The 23,156-nt window shown below is 37.7% G+C and overlaps 1 protein-coding gene across 1 annotated transcript in view; it reads right to left on the bottom strand.

Moving 5' to 3' along the window:
• Window positions 1-2,787, bottom strand: part of LOC122787950 (2-(3-amino-3-carboxypropyl)histidine synthase subunit 1-like) — a 375,313-nt gene extending 372,526 nt beyond the window's left edge. Inside the window, exon 1 of the mRNA XM_044054877.1 lies at window positions 2,643-2,787. Within this exon, the coding sequence (XP_043910812.1) occupies window positions 2,643-2,709 (67 nt within the window). The 5' untranslated portion in view covers window positions 2,710-2,787. The remainder of the gene's footprint in view (window positions 1-2,642) is intronic.
• Window positions 2,788-23,156: the final 20,369 nt, after the last annotated feature.

The following is a 23,156-nucleotide window of genomic DNA, read 5'->3' as shown; positions in this document are numbered from 1 at the left end:
AAGGGAGTTGTGGTCTTTCCAAATGGGTTTGGATTTGAAGAAAACCTTAAAGTTTTGGTACCAAGAACCTGCAGGATTACTGGTCAACACCAACACACTACTGCGTTGGAGGATTAGGGGATGAGGATATAGGATCATAGGAATTAAAAGGCAACAGAGCAAGAGGCCACATCCTTCTCACCAATATCCACACTTGGGCCTTGCCTCTCTCTTCAAGGAAAGCCAAACCAATCTTACCAAAAGGTGAGTTTGTGAACACCCATCCAGTTGTTCAGCTCGTTTTAAAAGGCTGACATTGTGTCAAACTGCTTATTTTGGGGAAGGAGTTTTTTTTTTCCCATAGAAGGGGTGGGCACTGCATGACAAATATATCCCTCTTCCTAATCGTATGCATTTGTTAGAGAAGACGTAGGTCTGTAGCCCTAGTGTTAGCTATACTGACTTACTGATGTACAAGACTTTTTCCATTACTGTATCCCTTAAGAGTCATGTAAGTAAAGCACAGGTCACCTCTAAGGAGACTATATGGAATGGAGTACAGGAGCAAAGCCTTCAATCTTTCCTGGTAGTTGAAGTATTTTAATCCCTTGATCTTTTTAGTTACTGCATAACTTGTCCTCAGCACTAATTATTGTATCACTGCAAGTGTTTAGTGTAATTTTGCAATTTATTACCCCCAGAGAGCTTGATGGGGACTGCTGTATTTTTTAAACAAGAAACATCTTTATTAAATTATCATGTACGACATAGGCCATATTACATTTATATAACTGACAAACCACAGTGGCGCAATCTCAGTGGCAAACATTATACATTCCAAATAGTGCGAACACAACTGTATGTGCAAACATTATATCCAGTCATTGTTAATTAAGCAGTACATAGCTCATTCAAATCCTGCCTTCTTTTAAAATTTTTCCTCCTTTGCATGTATTGATCCCATAGTTCCCATTTTTTCTATGCAATTTGCTCCTACCCTTTTCTAAAGATCCCAGCTCCAGTTGTTTTAACTTTGTTACTATCTTCACTACTTTTAGTAAAGTTGGTTTAGACTCAGATTACCATTTTTCAGTACTTTCTTTTTTGGTAGCAATCATAACTAGACTCAGCAAGGCCTTACTATGTCTAGGTAATTCAGAGTTTGTATCACAGCTCAAAAAAATAATTTCCCTAGTCACTCAAACTTGCTCACCCAGCATCTCTGACAGAGCAGTCTGCAGGGAATCTTTAATGTCTAACAACTCATTACACTCCCAGAAAATGTTCCCAGTTACTTCTTTCTGCCACATCACACCTCTAACATTTGCTGTCTACCTGATGAAAAACTCTTTGAAGTCTGTTTTTGGTAAAAAAAAAAAAAAAAAAACACTTCCAGGCAAAGATCCAAAATCTTCTACAGTTTGCTGCATATTTGGGAGCCATACATATATCCCCCATTGTTTCTTTGTGAATTGTTTATCTAATCTCTCTTGTTCCAATCCTTCCTAACCTCCTCTGATTGATTCTTATACTGATCATGCAATATTTTATAAACTCTTCTAATCATTACTTTCTTAATCGCAACTTCTATTCTAGATTCTACTAAAAACTCTACCAGTGCTAGTCTTTCATTTAGGACTCCCCTATTTCTTTCTCTTTGCTTATACTGTGATATCTATCAGTCCTTGATATGGAAGGCAAGCTTTAGCCTACAATCCAAATAAGTTCTTATCTTCCCATTCCATTGCCTTTTCCTTTCTAGTTATTTGCTCCCATTACATTGGGACTACTGTATTAATGTGAATTCCTTTTTCAGACTATTATTATTGCAGCATTTGAGTTGTGTGTGCTATTTCATAGAACATTTAGAGGTTTCAGATACAAACTACTTGTTTTATGCAACTATAAAAAAACGGGGAAGTATGTTTTGTCATAAAAATCTCACATTTGCCATCTTTTATTTGTTTTCTGCAGGACACAACTGCTCAAACAGGGATTTTCCTGTGCAAAGAAGGAGAGGCGTTAACTTTACTAGAATGCTGCCAGTATATATACTATTTCTTGAAGGACAGGGGAGGATTTGAAGCAGTACAAGAATCATTAACGCTTGTGTTTAGCATTTTATGACAAAAATGAAACTATAAGATAGACCAAAGACGATCACTAAAGCTGAACCATATACCATACTACACAGGTCTTAGTCAACTACCTTAACAGTAGCAGACAGGAATACTGGTAATGTTCGCATGATTTTTCTTCAAAGTTGAGAAAGTAAGTGGGTTTGACTATTATTTTTTTTTTCTGAAAAAAAGAGAAATCTGTAACTACAAAGTCTAAGCATTATTTATGTACTATAATCGTTACTTTTGCTCACACAATCATTTTAAGAGGGACGGGCTAACATTCTAAGGGCAAAATCAGGACGTTTAGAGATGCACAGCAGATAGATGCCTGGAATTAGAGACTCAGCTGTGTAATCTCTCTCCAAAGTCTGAAGACTCCATCAAAATTAATGTGAAGCTCACGTGTAATTCCCCACATTTTGAACAGAACCAGCAAGCCAAATGTAAACATTTACATCCCGGAAGTGTATGCTCCTGCAGTGCTCCGCCTCCTACTCAGCGTCCCAACTAAGTAAAGCTCATGAAAATAAAGAACCTCACCTGTAGTCCGCTTGGCTGGAATCACTGCAGTCATCTTTGGGCCAGTGATACTGTCACCTGTCGCCATGACATGCACAGCACAGAATGTAGACAAACGCACGTGGATGGAAAACAGGCACCTCCAGCCAATTAGCTAAAAACTAGGTAACAGAGCGTCGAATACGTCAATTCGTGGGGCGGGGATTTACAGAAAGCCCGCCCTTTGCCTGCTGGTGGCGGGACTTGGGTCCCGTATTAAATGTTTTTTTAAAAGTGCAGTGTGTTAAACGTGAAAAGATTCAGTAAAAGCGGAAAAGACACCTGCATGCATTGTTGCCATACATTTTAACTGCACCTGTTTTTGACAAATTACAGCTCTTTTTGTCTTAATTTCCCAAAATTAGTGACTTTTAAAAACTGGTGGTGACTTAACATATATCGTCAAGAATTAGAGTTATAGACTTCTTGTACTTCAGAAAATGTTTATTAATGCACATTCTCTTAGTCTTCCAATGCTTGAAGCTAATAGTACCAAATACCAATATATTGAGTGTCCCTGATTATTTCCAGATTTTTCCCCTGACTGTTGAAATTTGTCCCTCATTGGTTGAGAGTTGTCTACTGCTGTTTCAGTTCTGGTAATCACAGTGTATCACAGTTAATAGTGCGATAAACGTCTAAGAGATACAAGAATTTTAAACATGAGGAAATATGAAAACTGTAATGAAAAGCGTTGTTTTGAAGATTTATAGGCTATTAGTCCACTAGCAGTAACATTGGCACAGTATAGAGGTGTTGAGTTCGAGTTGCAAACGAAAGCAGATATTATCCTTTCACTTCTATGATTTGAATAGTGGCGAAGAAGTTTCTTTTTTCTGTTGTTTGTGTGTGTTTGCAATTTGACGTTGATCATCATGCTGGAGGTTTCCGAGCTGAAAAGATAACGCTTTAAACAGAAAGTCAACACCTGTTATGGAGAATTTTTTCTTTTTTTTTTTTTTTTTGCTGAGTAGCAGGCTAGCAGCAACACTGGTACACCGTGCTAGAGGAGTTCCAAATTAGAGCTAGTAATATTATCATTTCACTTCTGTAATTAAATCAAGACTATTGATTCCTAAGAGAAACAACATAGCTGCAGCTAAGAGCTATAACTTAAAGTTTCAGTTCCATAAACTGCTATGGAGCTACTGATCTAAAACTATTTCAAATACCAGTTAAAACTGTATATCGGCTCTGGAACTCTGTTCCTGTTTTGAGAGAAGCATAGCATCTCAGTTCATTATAAATGTCTTTATTGTTTACTACACAGGGTACATCTCAATATAGTGAAACATGAGAAGAGGTTCTAATAAACCTAAGGCATGCTGAACAAATATTCAACGATTTAAGTGTACCCCATCACTGTCAAACTTCCATTTCAGTGGTTCCCTCTAAAACTATGACATATAATGTTTTAGATTAGTAATCCTCTCTGGTCGAACTATTTTTAGGTTAGCTCCGAGAAGTATATGACATACGTCATCATCAGCTCCCTTTTTCACATTTTACTACTTTGGGTCTGGGTGTCATGTAATCTGCCACAATTTCTCTCAAATTTGAGTCAGTGGAAAACTCCAACCTTCTTCTAATGTCATACTAGATTTTCATCGTCACAGAATCCCTCCATCTCTTGACTGGACATCCTCTTGCCTTCTTTACCAAATCCTCTTCTGCTTTCCTGCGTTTGTACCCAAACCAATGTAATATGTGCTGTTCAACCTTCTCTGCAATTGGTTTGGGATCTGCTCTGATGTCATCATTTCTTCATCTGTCCAACAGTGTGCATCCTCTCACTTATCTCGTATACTTATTTCCTCTGTATTATCTTTAACTTCCTCAACAGCTCTGCCTTTACTACCCAGGTTACTGTAACATACAGAAGTACTAGTCGCACCATTGTTTTTCACAACTTACTTTTCAGCTTCTTTAACATTCTTCTGTCACACACTACCTCTAACATTCTGTGCCATTTCGTTTCAGCATTTCTCTGATTCTAGATTTGACTTCTTTATTCAGATTTTCCCTTCCATGGTGGTGCAGCAGTAGAGTTGTTGCCTCACAGCAAGAGGTTCTCCCGTTCGATTCTTGGCTGGAGTGCGGTGAGTGCCTTCTGTGTGGAGTCTGCATGTTCACCCCGCGGTTTGATGGGCGTTCGAAAGACATGCGTAAATGAACGTGCCTTCGCTGAAGGTTGAACGTCGAGCTGGTACCTTGGCGTTCGTGAAAAGCTACTGCCAATCATTAGCAGACCGGAGTTCCGCTGTGGCGACCCCTAACCGGGAAAAGCCTAAAGACAACAACAACATTCAGACTTTCCCTTCTCATCAACCACCCCTTCCAGGTACCAGAACTATTACCTGTTCCACTATTTTCCCTTCTGTCTCAGTTTTCATCTTTTTCTGATTTTCTTCATTTGTTGCCATGACAGCTGTCTTGTCTGTACTTAGTTTCATCCCATGTATCTTCAGTTCTGTATTCCAATCCTCTAGCATTTGCTGATGTTCCTGTTCAGGGTCTGCTTGTAATGCTACATCCTCTGAATATAGCAGACTTGTTGCTCAGTTCCCCTCCAGTCTGTTTGCTAATACACTCCATCGCAGTATTAACAGCAGTGGACACAGGGGTTGAATCCTAATCCATAACCAGTCTCACTGAGGACCCCTCTTTGTGAATGGACACTGTTTGTAATTGTGTTATTTGATTCCTCTCTCTAGCCTTCACTAATTATGTCAGTGTTTCCTGGACTTCAAACCATTGGAGGACTGACCAAATCAATTTTCTTGGGAATTTGCCATATGGTTTCTTCGAGTTAGGAATGTCCAGTTGGTCATTTTCCTCATCCCTATCTTTTTTTCCTCTGTATGATTCACTGCAGACATCAGGTCATTTGTATGATCTACTACATCCTGATATGAATCTAAACTGTTATCTCCCACCTTATTTTCTACTGCTCCACATATATGTTTATCAGTCACACATGACATAAATCCAATCAAATAAGGTATACAGTAAAGACAACAATACATCGACATAGAAAAAATATAGTAGAATAATGAGAGAAGTAAATATTTAGGTGATTATTTCAGCTCTAATCACACAGAAACAACAGTGGTAATAACTTGGACTAGTATTGTTGCCTGTTTGCATACAGTGATGTATGTATAATTGTGTTCCTGAGGCTGAAATAGTAAAGAAGTGGGAGGGGTGTGAAAGGTAGGCAAAATTAGAGTGTTCAGGCATTGCGGTTAGTAGGATGGGAGAAGAGAGATGGAGAGGAAGTAGGAAAATTGCAAAAAGGGGGTGTGAAGCAGTAGTAGATTTGGCAGTTGGAGAAGAACAAAAGTATACTAGTTGTTGATTGGGAGTACGGAGTTTATATGATTGCTGTCATTGAGTAACACTTGCATTGTGTATTCTAGAGGAAGTGGATTTTTGGTTCCCTTCTGAATTATTTGATGCTGGTCAAGGAAGTTATCTCACTGGGGATGGATTGCCATGTGTTTTGGATGGAGAGGGCTTGATTCGAACTTGTTAGGTGGGATAGTGATATGTGTAGTGATTGTGTAGACTGTGAGAGTGATCTTAAGTTGTCCAGTACAGGGGGTCTTTTAGCAAGTCTGGATGTGAAGTGGATGGAGGTGTCCTAATATAGGAATTTGAAAACACAGGTCCCAAGTAGGAGTGAAGTTTTCTGTAGGATGTGTAGCCATTCTCCTTTTTTACATGGTGCAATAGTGCTTTTTTTGTGAGAGGTTAATGAACCTGCAGATGTTGTTTGATAAAATCTGTAATGAGGTGATATTCTTTTTTGAAGATGAGGCAGCCAGTGAGAGATCATATTGTAGCTGTGGAAGAAATATGTCTTTTCCAATGGCAGCTCTGCCTTTGGGAATTAGGAGGTATGACTTCATCACTGAACACTAATGAAACAATGTGAATATGCTGATCTAAGAATACACGTGGTCTCTTATGTCTGCCCCATGCCTGGAGACTCTTTTTTCTTTAATATATATATTTTATTTTTTCTCACAGTTGTCTGCCATAATTTCCTGCTGTCCAAAATCTCCTGCACCCATCAGACTTAGTCTTAGTGAACTGGGGCTCTGCAAGTGGGGAAATCTATGAGTAAGTGTCTGGGGATCTGTCCCTTTTTTGTCATTAGCCCCAGACTCCCTTGGACGTCTTGGATGATTTGCAGGCTTACCATCCTTTCTGTGAAATAATGTTGCATTAAACAAGCCTTTCACTTGATCATGTTGTTGTTTTGAGATGGAAAAAAGAAGATTATGAAAAGTGACTCAGAAATTTAAGGATATAATTGGTATGGTAATCAAGAAAAATTGGTTTTATTTGCAGAGGGTATTTTTTGTACTTTACAAATCCAGAAAAGGACTTTTCAGTGTTGTGGAACATTATGAGATAGTTTCAGATCTTTTTGAGATACCCATATTTATGGTGATATGATAGATGAAATATTTAGGAGTATGGACTAAAAAGATTTCTGTTATGGCAGCTAAAGATATGCATGAAGAGACTAAACAAAAAATAATACAAAAACCGAGAAACCTGAAGCTCTTGTTTATGGATATGGATAGTAAGATACAAGCAGTGAAACTGTTTTAGTCCCTTTAGTTTTATACTGCGGTGGTGGTGCTGTGGTAGCATTGTCGCCTCACAGTAAGACGTTGTCCTGTTCGATTCTCAGCTAAAGCGTCTTCTGTGTGGAGACATGCATGAATGAGCGTACCTTCGTTGAAGGTTATGCATCAGAGCTGGCAACTCGGTACGTAAAAATCTACTGCCAATCATTAGGGGACCGGAGTTCCGCTGTGGCGACCCCTAACCGGGAAAAGCCGAAAGAAACAACAAAATTTTTATATATAGGTCAGACATATTTTATTGATCAAAGCAGAAGTTGTGGATAATACTTAATAAAGAGCTGAATTAATTCATCTGGGAGGAGAACAGGGCAAGAGTTAAGTGGGATAAGCTGATCCTTCGAAAAGAACCAGGTGGTTTAGGATTACCTGATCTGAAGGGATATTTCAGAGCTACACAGTTAAGGCTCATATACATAACACAAGCTGAAGGGTATAATTCAAAGTGAAAAGGGATGATGATGAAGCAGGGGGAAATTCAAGAAAGGAAGAGTGAGTGTGATTTTGGATGCAGATCCTTAAGTGGAATAAAAACAGTTGTACAGAATATTACTGGGCACACTGCAGGTGCTACAAAGAGCACTTCTGCCTGACATCAAAAATTTAAACAATACTAATTTCATAGGTAGGTACTAGGCTATTGGCCCTAGTGCCTATATAAGCCTAGCCAAAAAGGTACCCTGGCTTTCGCCACCCAAGAAAATTATTTTCTTGTGCCCCTGTCAAGCAGAGCCACAGAAGTAATCCCTGGGGTGAATTTCCAATTTCCCACCCAGTTATCAAGATTTTTCTTGAAGAGTGCTAATGAGGAGCTTTGTTTGATATAGATAGGTAGTTTGTTCCAGAGTATGGGAAGTCTCTGGGACAGGAATCTATCCCTCCAGCATGTTCTGTTTATTGTGGTGACAAGGTTTAGGTCCTTAAAGCGTGTAGCTCGGAGGGATTTGGATTTCTTTAAGTAGAGCATGTCCAACAGCTCTGGGTTTGACATAGCTTTTTATGTTAGGCAGAGATCGCCTCTGAGTAGGCGATATGCTACAGAGTAAAGCTGGAGCTTTTTGAGATGGTCTACGTAGGGCATCTGTTTGAAGCCAGTAATCCTCTTTGTGAGGTATTTTTGCGGCCTTTCCAGTTGTTGTAAATGTCTTGTGAGGTACATACGAAAAGGGGCGTTGTACTCTATAATGGGTCTAATGAGTGACAAGTAGAGGGGAACAATGACCTCTTTTTTCCTAGATGAGAACTTTAATTGTACTTTGACTTAGGAATGGGGTCCATTTCTGTCATGGTATTAGAAACCCAAAAGACTTGGAGAAATTAAAATATTATATTCATAAAATAGCAAAAAGTATTCTAAGAACTAAACCAACATGAGCATAGAGAAAAGAGATTTCGGAGATAGGGATAACTGCAAGTAGAGGCACAGAGAATAGGCAAGAGGGGGCTGGACTTTGCTGAAGAAAATTAGTAAAGGAACCAAAGTATTGGGAGCAAATAACTAGACAGGGAAAGGTAATAGAATGGGATGTGGTCAAGAAGACATTTGGATTGCGAGTTGGAGACTGCCTTCCCTACCAGGGATTGATAACAGAGTATAAGCAAAGAGAAAGGGATAGAGGAGTCCTAACCTGCTCTTGTAGCACTTTTAGTTGAATCTAGAACATAAGCTTCTTTTAAAGAAGAATAGTAGAGCATATAAGATACTGAGTGATAACTATAAGAATCAAACAGAGGGGACACTGAGAAGACATATGTATGCCTCCCAAGTATTCAACAAAGCCCAGAAGGTTTAGGATTTTTACTTGAAAGTGTTTGCATAGGTATTTCTTTACCCTAAGAAGACTTCAAAGAGTTTTTCCTCAGCTAGATGGCAAATGCTGACTGTGTTATGGGGAAGAAAGAGGTAACTAGAAGCATATATTTTGGGAATGTAATGGTGTGGCAGATTTTAAAAGTTCTCAGAATACTCTGTCAAAAATGTTGGTCAAGCAAATAGGTGTGACTTAGCAAATTATTCTTTTGAGCTGGGGCACAGGATATGGGTTGCCTAGACATAGTTAGGGCTTGTTAAGTTTAATTTTGGTGGCTGTCAGAAATAAGTTATTAAAAAATGGAAATCCGAGTCTAAACCAACTGCATTTGACATGGTGAATATTGTAACAATGATAAAAGAACTGAATGTGGAATCTTTAGAAAAGAGAATGAGAAAATTGTACAGAAATAAATGGAAATTGTGGAACAATATACAGGGAATAAAGACAAGAGGAGGAGTGAAGTTTAAGGGAAGGCAGGAATTGAGTAATTTATGTAATGTTGGAGTTATGATAATTATAAAAAACATATGCATTGATATAAAAGAAAAAGGTTAATATGGTATGTTTTCTATTATATTAATGTATGTTTGCCTATGTCTTAAGTAATAATTTAATAAAAGTATAAAAAAATGTAGATTATGAAAAAAGTGGGAGTTTGACTTCTACGCAATGTAAGCATTTATGCTGACTCAGGAGCTGGTTAAAATTTTGGGAGATGAACAGTATTTCTTGCTCGTTAAATTTTTTATTTTGCCATGCAATTCAGTCTGTTCCAAACTTTATATTGATTGGCTAAAAAAAAAAAAAAAAAACAGAAGACAACTTATTATATATCTCTTTGGCATACCATGACATAACTTTAAAATGCCCAGATTTTTACAGAATGTCTATATTTTTGCCTCGTATTTTAAGTCTGTTCCCCATAAAATTTGTGGTTTTCTGCAGGATCATTGAGGACTGAAATCAATATACAATGACAGATATTTGAGTTTCAGAATTCATATCTTTCAGAAAATGTGTGCTAATGCAAAACTTATTAATCTGTCAACCTTTCTAAATTTATAAGAGCAATATTTAAACATTGTCCCTGTTTGTGAGCCCTTGTCCCCCATTCTTTTTTGGTTTGGCCACATTTCTTGTCCTGAGAGGTTGAAAGGCATGTTACAACATCCACCCCTTCTCCCTCCTAAAAAATACAAAAAAAAAACACTGTGACATGCATTCATATACCTTTGTAAATTAAACTCTAACTACCCTCATTAATCTACAGTGTATATAGCATACAAAGTTATCTGCAGTTTGACCCTGGTGGATCCAATTGGACTGGCAATACCTCCACTGTGCAAGGTCATGCTGTTATCAGTCATAAAATAGTTAATATTCTGGAACTCTTACGTGTCTGTCCAGCAGAACTATTTTCTAGAACCTTCTCCTCTAAGTGCGAATGACTGCTTGTTTGTGCAGTGACATTGCTGTTGTGATTCACCATTCTACCTACATACTCCCATTTCTACAGACGGCTTGCAGTTTCTTTACTGCCCTGCTGCGCACTTCATCATGAGCTTTGAACATGTGGGTTGAGAATAACTTATTTAACTTCTGCATCTTGGTCCTGAAAAGTCTACTGAGCTTTTGGTCACCACCCAGCCAGTTCTCCTCAACCTCCCTTTCCACGCTTGTATTTTGGATTTCTGATCTTTTGTAAGTAATGAGGTGAAGAACTCGTTCAGTATTTTGACCTGCTCTCCACTGTCCACATACTTTCTCCTAGTCTATGTTCAGCAATGTATCTGAAGACTTTCTTATGGCCACCTATTTACTTCTCAGCCCTCTGGCCATCATTCTGTCTTACATCACCTTGGAAGCATAAGTTACTTTTAAGACTCCTCTCTCCATATTTAATAAATTATGGTAAAGCTTTTCAACTAAATTATCACATTTTCCTTTCAGTAGCCTTTTATTTTGGTTATAGCACTTGTAAAATGGGGCTAGTGTCCCCCATAAATGCACTACTGTATAAATAAATACAGCTGCAGCAGGGTCTAAGGGGAGACATCATGTTTTGCTAGTAGTATTACTCAAGCTGCAGATTGCATAAAGGAAATGACAATGTTAAATGAAAATCTGTATGTTTTATACTTGCTTCATATGAGAATACTATATTTTAAAGACAACATATATTTTGATACCTTAAATGTTATGTTACAGAGTAAGCAGATTTTAAAGATTCCCTGCAGACTGCTCTGTCATAGATACTGAGTGAGCAAATTGGTGAAACTAAGGAAATTAATTTTTGAGCTATGATACAGAATCAGAATTGCCTAGAGATAGTATGGCCTTGCTGAGTCTAATTATGGTGGCTACAAAAGAGCAATTATTAGAAAATGGAAATTAAGGTTTAAACCAACTTTACTAGAAGTAGTGATTATAGTGACAGATTAAACAACTGAAATCTTTAGAAAAGGACAGGAGCAAATTACATAGGAAAAATGGGAATTGTGGGAAGAATACATGCAGAGGAGGAACAAGGTTTAAAAGAAGGCAGGATGTGAACAAGCTATGTAATGTTTGGCTGACAATGACTGGATAGACTGTAAGTGAGATATAATGTTTGCAACTACAATTATGTCAATCTGGTTTGTAAAGTATAATGTTTGCAAGTAAAATTATGCCAATATGGTCTGTTTATCATTTATATAAATGTATGATTGCCTATGTCATACGTAATAATTTAATAAAGATGTTTCTAGTTTAAAAAAAGGAATGCTGTGTTACACAATTAAAGGCATAGTGTATTGTTACATTGATAGCAAGTGGTAATGAAAAGTTGTGGAGGGGGTGCTAAAAGATTCATGTGCCACCAATTGCTGGAAGTTGTCAGGCACCTAAATCTGTCAACTCCTCACACCCACACACACATACACTCACCTTTCTCTTATCTGCCATCAGACATTTTCAAATCCAGATTAAGAATGCACAACTTTCCATTGCACTTTTCTTATGCTAATCTATACTGTTTAGACCAATAAAGTAGAACACTCTCTGGTTTTAGGAATGGTTAATTAGGAGTGAGATCTAGATTTTTTTTTATCCAAAATCTGTTGGACATATGTTTCACACTACTCATAAAATAACTGTTGTATTAAACAGAATGAGTTCTAGACGTTGCTAGCTGTACCAGCATTCAACATTTGTTTAAGCTTGATGGTCTCATGAAAGGTGGAATCATTTATTTTTTTCTCATAAACTCCTTTACTTTTTCACCAGTAGCCTTTACTTAATAAACTGGCCGGCCTGCATCAGTCACCATATATAGTTGCTTCCACAGCCATCTTGCTACTAAGTACTTCAGCCTGTGAAGATAAGTAAACTTTTGAGGAGCCACTGTTATTGCCTACTGATTCTCTGTTCTGGACTAAAACTGCTTAGATTTTCCTGAATCTATTACCTACTTCTGTTCAGCTGGGAAACACCCGTCTCTGTAAACTGATCATGTTGACTTCTTGTTAGGAAATACTAGATCTTAACAATCCTATCTTATACTTAGGAGTAGTACGCTTACAGAGAGTTGATTCTCTCTTAATAAAACTTAGAAATGATACGTTTCTTTAGCTTTCCACAAAAGAGGAAATTCTGCCATTTCTTATTTAAAACAGTGAAGGACAAAAGCTTAGATATGGGGGTCTTCGGGTACATTTGAATAATTCTGAATGGCATTTTATCATTCGTTACTCATGTTGACAGTCAGGTGGCCTTAGTTAATACAAGATGAGATGCACTGTACCGTAACCAGAACAATTTTATTGGGAATGCCAGCCACCTTATTATAGCTTGCTCCATTTTCTCGCTTATAAATGATAGGTTCTCTGTTTCTGCAGCTGCAAATGATGTTGTGTTAAGCACAGTAAGGCTAATCTATCATAGAAGGTGCAGCTTTGCTCTTGGTACATATCATTCTGCCCTTCATACATCCACTAACCTTCTATTTATAAAATAGTATGATACTACAAAGTTGTTTGCTACCAAAAATCGTGTCTCTGACCCTAATAACCCCTGTTTTAATGAATTATTTCTTTACCATGTCTAACCAGTGTAACAAGATTTTTGATAGTACTGTCACCGAACTTACTTTCAGATATTTCTACTATACAAAAAAGCTTGGAAGGTGGCCATTCACTCTCTAGGCTGACAAATGTTAAATTTATTTCTCACATGTTGCTGAAGTGTTTACACATGTGAACAATACCTACCTATATATATATACACATTTACAAGTATAAGCATATATATATATATATATATATATATATATATATATATATATATATATGTATATATGCCTCAAGCCCGCACACACTTACGCACATATATATATGTATAAAATGTATATATATATATATACACACACACACACACACACACACACACACACATACATCGTTTATAAAATATGATCACAAAAGGCAAGAATCTGTTGGCTGCTAACAGTATATAAAATATGTACCATGCACTGTAAATAAAAAGTGCCGATTCTATTCTAACTGCAGAAAAATAAAAATGAAGGTGTCATCATAATATCAAAAAGTAAACAGAGCCACACAAGTGTGTGTGTGTGTGTGTGTGTGTGTGTGTGTGTGGAGGGTATTTAGATATATTACATTCAATGAAACAATATTAATCACTTCTATCATTCCTACTGGTAATGTTTATATTGCAGTTAATATATGTACCCATTGGTTCAGTATTGACATCACAGGGCTTACATGTCTGTGGACTAAGCAAACAGTTTATGTATATATCTGCTGTTTTTTTTTTCAAATGTACCATTTACTTATTTAATGAATATAGTAGATATAACAATCTGAGTTTCAGATATTTCTCCTTTATAAAAGTATCCTATGGAAATGCAGCATTTTATGCTGATTATTAACATTGCTCAAAGTTGTCTGTGAAAACACAGATTTCAGTGGTCCTCTTCCCACAGACCAATTATAAATATGTCACCACTAAATCCAGATGCTGTGTATGTCTGGGTAAATGGAAGGTCCTAATCACTGTATTTATTTGCATTTGTTTACCAGGATAGTCTGACTGAGCCGTGCAAGATCCTTTTACAGCAGATGTCTGGGGGAGAAGCTCCACACTTACATGTTATATAATAGAAACATGTACATTTGTTTATATTATGAAGTACTAACTACAAACTTAGGAATATATATTAAAACAGACAACATACAGTTGAATGCATTTTAGAAAATCCAAAATAAAATAACACAGAAAAACATTTTTACAAGATTTCAGCTGGATGGTAGAATTAAATATAAACTATATTGAAAAACTATGACTTAACAGTGATAGCATTAACAATCACACAAGAAAGATGACAATATGCTTAATCATAGTAACAAACTATATGCAGGAATGTAAGAATAGCAATATTTCTGGAATATTACATTTGACACTTTTGGTGTGAAGGTGTCACCCATTAAGAATTGCAGAGACAGAGATTATTGTTCAATAGATGAGCTTTAAGTTTTTTCCTGAATTGTTGGAAATTGTTAATTTGTCTTTAAGATATTTTGGAGTGTAAGCCAGGCCAGAGGATAGATGGATAAAGCCCTAACTATGGCCGAGGTTCAAATAGCAGTTCTGGCATCTCACATACTGGCAGGAAGAGCTGGGCATGCCCATCCTGCCAGAAGGGCATTCATTTAGCCATTCCCTGTGGAGATCAACTTTTAGACATAACCAGATGAATGAATGTACATGCATTAACACACACACACACACACACACACACACACACACACACACACACACACACACACACAAACACACAACGTGCATATACACAAATCCCTCGGTGAAAGCAGTCAACAGTGTAACCCACTAGGATGTCCTTGAGCTCCACAATGGCCTCAGGCATAGAACAGAGATAGTCAGGAGGCTGTAGAAGAGGCTAGTAGATCTGGCGATGGACAGAGCATTGGGGTAAGGTAGAAATAATTAACCAGAAGGCAAAACCAAAACCCAGATATTTGGAAATGAACTCCATAGTTTAGCAATGAATGAGGAGTAAAGACCCCCCCTTGTACGTTCTGTGAATTTTCTTTGCAGAATACATGCTTGTCTTTAGAGCACACTGGTCTGGAGGGAGGTGCTATCTGAGCAGGGGAGCTAAGGAATGGCATATTTTTGTTTGATATAGGATTTTCTGTGCCATTTTCAGAGACCGGAAAACTCCATGCAGTGGGGTCTCAGTTTTGTAGTTGCACAGAAACATAGCAAATCCCCACTCAGTGCCATTTGAATATGTGGTACCTGAAATGCTACCCACAAAAGTGTAAAAGGTATGGAGTGTATACTAAAATGGACATAGACATACAGTGGAGTATTCCACATACTCTGAAATATAAGTATGGAAGTCACAGACTCCACACTGAGAGACACAGATCAGCAAAGGCCACCCTGCAAAAATGTTTTAGGTGGTATTACATCAAAGTTCAGTGTTCAGTCTTTTGAAGTGTGATTACACATCAGTGCTCATAGTTCTGAAACTCATGTCTGGCCTTAGATTTCTGTTCTAGAACCATAGTAATGGCTTTATTCATGACCTAGAATACAGTAAGATAGTGGGATATTTCTAGTCTCACTTTCCACCAGCATCTGGTGCAGTATTAAGCTGCAGACTATCATGGACTGGGTAAAGGATATGCAATTTCTGTAAGGTATAACAAAAGTGTGGACTAAGAGGAGGCTAATAGACTTTCACCTACAGATAATTCTGTGTACTGCAGTCAATAAATGGGATTAAGACAACATGCAATGTGCATCTACTGTGTGTGTGTGTGTGTGTGTGTGTGTGTGTGTGTGTGTGTGTGTTTATGTGTATACCTGCACATGAGCATATGAATCTATGTATTCATATGTACACAAATACATTTGTTTTTGTATTTTTAAAGTATATACATATTTGGAAATGTATTAACACACACACACACCCACACACACACACACACACACACACAAAATGTGTGTTTCTGCACATATACACATATTATATATTTATTTGTGTGTGTTTACATATAAATACATGTGTGTGTGTGTGTGTGTGTGTGTGTGTGTGTGTGTGTGTGTGTGTGTGTGTGTGTGTGTGTGTGTGTGTGTGTGTGTGTGTGTGCGTGTGTGTGTGTGTGTGTGTGCGCAACTCACACTTCCACAGAACTCCTTCCATGCAAAACCATGAGAGATACTGAAGTCATAAATGCAGGTAATACTTTATCCTTCAGCAGAATTCTTCCTTCTCCAAGAATGATACCAAGGTGTAAAGAGAAGATAATTGGCTTCAATGGTAGTCTTATAGCTGGGGTCATTCCAGGGGGAGCCAATATGTGTCAGCTTGGGACACAGTGCTTGACAGCTCTGTTTGCTTTGCCAAGGATGGCCAGCACCTCTCATGTCAAGGCTTCTATATATTGGCTAAAGCCGTTGCTGCTCCCATAGTGCCTACCAATGTACCTCCAAGCTTAACCAATAAAACGAGTCAAACACCAGATCACATCAAGATGGCTTTCCTTTTTGCTCCATGCCAGGAGTCTCAGTAACAAAATGCCTGACTTTCCATCCCTCCTGCATTTGGAGGACATACGTGTGTATGTGATCACTGAAACTTGGTTTAAATCTTCAGAAAGCACTCCTTCCATACCTGGGTTTTGTGTTGCCATGCATTTAGACCTGATGGAAATTGTGGTGACATCTCCCTATTTGTTAGAAACCACATCACTTCTAGGCAGATTCCAAGAGACCAATAAAAAGAGTTTGTTGATATTCAAATAACACTAAATATGACCAACTATCAGCTCATAGCCCATTATAGAATCTCCTCTCTGTCCCCTAAAAATCACATTAAGGTCCTAGATATACTTGATGAACTTCCTACATATAAAAACTCAATTATTGTTAGAGACTTTAATTACCATTCAATAAACCATATCAATACCTCAAAATGCCCCAGAGTTTCTAGATTTAATACAAACTCCCTCAACCAGATAATCAAAGAACCCACTAGAGGACAAAATATTTTTAACCTGGTCCTTACAAAGGGTCTATATTAAATCAGCGAAAACCCGCTTCAACGGATGGCATTTCATCAGAAATGTTCTTTATCAAATTCTGCTCTTGTGGTGGGCTGCACCCCCACACCCCCTTCTAATTATATATACCAACTCTGAAGTCGCACTACAATGAGGAAAGGGCAAATTTTTCGATCTTCACTATACCATGAACTTAATATGAACAGTTTGACAAATGGCATGTTCGATGTAAGTGGACCGAAAATGCCGTTCGCTGAACTGAATTTTCGATGGTCTAAAATAGACCTCTTACAAATGCAGTGTCTTCTTCTACTACTCCCAGGTGGCACAGTGGATAGTGCTATTGCCTCACAGCAAGAGGTGCTGTTGTTCAGTTCTTGGCTGGGATGCCTTCTGTGCAAAGTCTGCATGTCCCCTCTGTGTTTGTGCCAGATTTCTCAAGGTACTCCAGTTCCCTCCCACATTCTGAAGACATGCAATAGGAGGATTGGATGCTCTAAAGTGACCATAGGTTTGAGTATGCATGTGAGTGAGTGGTATGATAGAGCAATAGCTGCAGGGCTAGCCATCCATCAGTGTGAACTTTGGCTCTAGATAATTGTCACCACTCATGTGCACCCTAACCCTAAGTGAAAAAAAAAGGGAAAAGGGATTGTGAATGGATGTACTATTCCCATGGTACCTATATCCCAGATTAAGTCTGATCACAAAGTGGTAACACTTACCTTTAAAATCTTGAATCCTATAGATGCCAATATCATGGAATTTATGGATTTAAAATGTACAAGTCGTCCTCAATTCTATGATGAAGTCTCTAAATTCATGTAGAGCTGCAGCATCCAAGATGCTGATACAGCAAGTAGCTACACACAAAAATTCTGTGGTCACCTAGATACAAATATTAACCTGGCAGTCTCAATCAAACCTAAATATACTGGGAAGTACAAGACTAGACCGTCCTGGTCTTCCACAAACATAAAAATTCTCACATTAAAGCTGACATCAAGAAATTGTCAAAGAATTTAAAGAATTCCACTAGGAAAACCAAGTCAGTACAGGAACTTAGACTAACATCAGAAGCTAAGGATAATTACAAATCATTTTTAGTTATATTAGGAAACTAAGAAATAACACTCAACCTTTCTCAGAACTTATTCATAATGGCACCACCTACTCTGACTCAGTGGATATTGCCAACATACCAGCAAACAAATTCAGGCAAACTTCACCCCAGAGATAACTATCCAAAGTCCACTTATCCCTGAAGATCTCAGCCCCCCCTATCATCACTAAAGAGAATATATACTGAAGGTGTTTCTTAAGACTAAACATACATCCTCCATGGGACTGAAAATATAGCTAGGTGCTTAATAAACAGTTCTAAACAGGCGCTGTCAGAGCTGCTTTTCAAACTATTCTACCTAAACCACTGTTTTTGTACCTGAGGTCTGGCTCACAACAGTTACGATACCACTTCACAATTATACGCCCATCTGTTTCATGTGCAAAGCCATGGAGTGTATCATAACTGACCTGATAAACTGTGATATTAACAATCTTATTAGGCTTCACCTGTAGCAGTTTGGCTTTGTCAGGGGTAGATCCTGATTAATGAATCTGGTAAACTTCTTTTAAAGGGAAACACAGTCTGCTGAGAGTAGACATGCTGTCCAAACAGTGTACCTCAACCTGGCCAAGGCATTTGATACCATTCCACATGCTAGCATAATGAACAAACTAAATATGGTTCAAATAGATTCCTATGTTGTAAGATGGATCACAGATTGGAAAGAAGATAGAACCCACACAGTGTGGGTAGTAGGTACATCCTCAGAGAGAGTGAAGATGACAAGTGGAGTTCTACTGAGCTCAGTACTGAGGTCTCCTGTTGTTTGGCATCTGTTTTCTAGATCTCCAGATTACTAACCAAGATCTCTAGTTAACTAGGTTTGCAAATGACTATAAACTAGGTGTCATTCTCAAGTCTCCCTCTGACTCCCAGACTCTCCAGCATGAGCTTACACTTGTTAATAGCTGGGGTACCAATAATGAACTCAAATTAGATGCCAAAAAGTGCAATATTGTCATGTTACTCAAAGAACACAAACTGGTGTTGAAGTGGTAAAACGCCACCAATAAGATAAAAATATACCACTCTGTAGCCAATAATCCTACGACCCAGAAGTAAAATTCAACGTTTAATGTGTAAAATACACAGTAAAAAATCACAAAGGCACAAAGCCGCAAAAAAATACACTCCAGATGAAAAGGTCACGTGCTTTCATCATAAGACTTCATCAGAGGTGTTTATTGTGATGTTCAGTAGACAACTCCTCCCCACAGTTAGAAAGTTTTTCTGCAGCAAATAGTAAAGGTCTGTATGGTTATCTATGTCATACTTGATAGCAACAGCAAGAGGAATGAAACCAAAACAACTGTTTTGAGGCTATTAGCAAGATCATTGACCAACCTGAAAGACATCAGTGAAGAAGAGGACTATTTATAGATGATACATCTGTTTCAGTGCTGGATATGTTGCTTGACAGGGTTGAAGTGGCTCCCTATTGAAATGTCGACACTTGAAATGCTGAGCGCTGACAATCTGGAAAAAAAGGTCAAAAACACAGGAGAAGAGTGACTCTCAAAAATCACTTGTCTTCTTTAAAATTCTTTTTGCTGGGGGGGCTGCACCCCCAAAATGTATTCATACAAACTCCAAGATTGCCATACCTTGCAGAAAAAGGAATATTCCAAGAAATAGCATCTCAGACTTAATATATGTAAGTCTGTTTATTCAGCCATTCAGTCTTCATATTTTGAGACTCGATCTAGCAGGTCCCGACATTTCAAGTGGTTACCAGTTATAGTTGTGAGCTAGTCAAGAGGAGGCATCTGGCTGGCTGACCAATGTCACTCATTCCCCCAAGTCTGAGGTAGAGGGATCATGGAGTACTGGGCCACCTAATAGCCACTGCCAGCCCTATGGAGTTGTGGTCTTAGAGTAGTTTGGAAGGAAGATCCATACCTCCACTGAGGGGAGGGGGTCACACCATCCCTGTATAAAAACACAGGGACATTGACAACTCTTGGACAGTGAGACAGAAGGAGTCCTGGGGACAAATGCCTGAGCTGGAAAGACACACAGGCTGGGGGGGCATGTAAAGATAAGTATATGTATATATATATATATATATATATATAGAGAGAGAGAGAGGGGGGGGGGCAATTTGAAAACCTTGGAGTTAGACAAGTGGTGATTTTTGTTTTCTTTTATTTGAGCAGATTGTCCAGAAGAGACAAAGCTGAAGTGTTCAGATATAAGAGCTTTTGTTTAGAAGGGACTGTGCTGGACTTGAAGATGTTTGAGAAATGTTAATGAAACATACTCCTAAAAGCTGTAGTAAAGCTTACTGGTTTATTTGCAATACAACTGCAGTCTATATGCATAGTGTGGAAGCTAGTAACATGTGGACAGTTTTCCAAATTTTTCCTAATAGGAAAAACTATCTATCTTTAACATGCTACTAAAAGGCTTTCTCTTTAGTTAATAAGGTAAATGGCTAAATTATGTTTTCTTTCTGGGCTAATAATTCCTCCAAATCACTGCAGTTTATGTGTGTGTGTGTGTGTGTGTATGTGTATATATGTATATATATGTATATATATATATATATATATATATATATATATATATATATATATATATATATATATATATATATATATATATATATAGGTCTATATTATCATATCTCATGCTCAGAAGAGCAAATGACAGATAATCGACCCCATGTAAGCAAAAGCTTACAAAGTCAAAACTTCAGAACAGCGATTATTTTCCAATGGAAAACAATCGCTGTTCCAACAAAAAAAAAAAACTACAGTAAAACATTACTTAATAGAAAGCCCCCCCCACTTAAATATACCAACTCCTACATCGCACAACAGTACCGAAAAGGCAAAGAAGCAAAAGCGGCCAAACAAATGTTTTCCCAGGGAAAGAATTTGCTAAACAGCCGCTTCACTATTTTGCCTTTTTGCGCTTTACTGTTCGACAAAGATACATTCAACAACCTGCGTCTGCGACAGTATAAATAGGGAACCATATATATATATATATATATATATATATATATATATATATATATATATATATATAATATATAGATCCCCTTCAAAATGTCTAAAGGTCATAACATCATGGCTCAAAACACTGAGACCATAACATCTAAAACCCATAATGTCTAAAACTCATAACATAATGAAATTCGATGTTATGAGTTTTAGACGTTATGGGTTTTAGATGTTATGGTCTCAATGTTCTGAGCTTAGATATTATGAACTTTAGATGTTTTGAAGGGGATCCATATATATATATATATATATATATATATATATATATATATATATATATATATATTTTTTTTTTACAAAAAAACAAAGAACAAATCATCTGGAGACTTCAGCTTTGGTTTCAGTCCTTTGAGTTTTGCTCATAGGATGGATAAACCCTGCCAAGTCAATATTATATATAGACCATTTCACTGGCACCCATTTCACTGAGACCAAATCACCTAAATTTCATTTCACCTAAAACTCATTTCACTGACAAGTAGAACTCTAAGGCAAGTCAAAGGTATATGTCCTTTTCCCCACTGTAGTGCGATCCTGGTGTTAGTATATATAGTTAGGGGGGCGAGGGGGGCACAGCCCCCCACCTAGTTGGGTTTTACCACATAATGAAAAACAAACCCAGACAACAGAAAACCAAATATATATATATATATATATATATATATATATATGTATTTAGAGAATGGGTGACGTATAGATTGCGCCCTGATTGGAGAAGGAACGTTCTCCAGTAGGTAAGAGTGTTAATCTATAGATAATGCCCACTGAAAAATGAGTCCACTGCTACACGGCAGTATATCAAGCTGCCATGGAACTCAGAGTGAAAAAAAATAATAGCCGCCATTATTTTAGACTCGCAAAACAGCACTTTTGCTGTTTAGCAAGTGTAAAAAAAAAAAAAAAAAAAAAAAAAAGAAAAGAAAATTAAAATAAAAAAATGTGTATGTGTTTGTGTGTGAGTGTATGTGTGTATGAGAGTGAGAGAGAGAGTGATTGAGCTATTATTTTACACTTTTTAAACAGCGCTTTTGTAGTTTAGCGAGTGCAAAAAATAAATGAAACAGAAAAAACTGTGTGTTTATGTTTCTGTCTGCATGTATGAGTGAATGCATGCATGAAAGCAGAATATACTGTGTGTGTGTGTGTGTGTGTGTGTGTGTGTGTGTGTGTGTGTGAGAGAGAGAGAGAGACAGAGCCTGCAGTGTTGGGCTTCAGAACACCGCTGGGGAGGCATTATTTCCACAATAACACACACCCTGTTGGACATTACTGCTTGCGTATTAACCATACACACATACCACAGCAAACTGTCAAACTGGACACAATCAAACACAAGTAAGCGAAAACTAACCTTGAATAAATAAATAATAAAAATAATACTACAATCACAAGCAGCCATGTGAAAAGTGGCATTACTGTCAGATTGGATTTTAAACTAAGTACATAACAGTAAATTAACATATCTAAACTACAAACCTAACAGATATTAATACAGCCATCACTGCAGTGGCAAAACAGTATCAGAAAATTACAAGATTATAGCTTACCTTAGAATAAGTATCAGTTTAAAACCACCCACAAGGCAGGAGTAGCCTTAGGTCAACTGGCACCCTAGGCAAAAGGGCTCCATGGTGCCCCCCCACCACACCACCCGGTGCCCCCATCCTGGTCTACCTACACCAAATAAATACTGGAAAAGCGCTCCTACCAGAGTGGCACCCTAGGCGGTCGCCTAGTTGGCCTATGCCTAAGGCCGGCAATGCCACAAGGCAGACCATTTATAGAAACCTGTGAGTT

This window comes from Protopterus annectens, chromosome 13.part0 (assembly GCF_019279795.1).
Source record: "Protopterus annectens isolate FY-2018-M chromosome 13.part0, PAN1.0, whole genome shotgun sequence".
Lineage (NCBI taxonomy): Eukaryota > Metazoa > Chordata > Ceratodontiformes > Protopteridae > Protopterus > Protopterus annectens.
The sequence above is the reverse complement of the archived record's forward strand: the minus strand, read 5'-3'. Positions and strand labels throughout refer to the sequence as shown.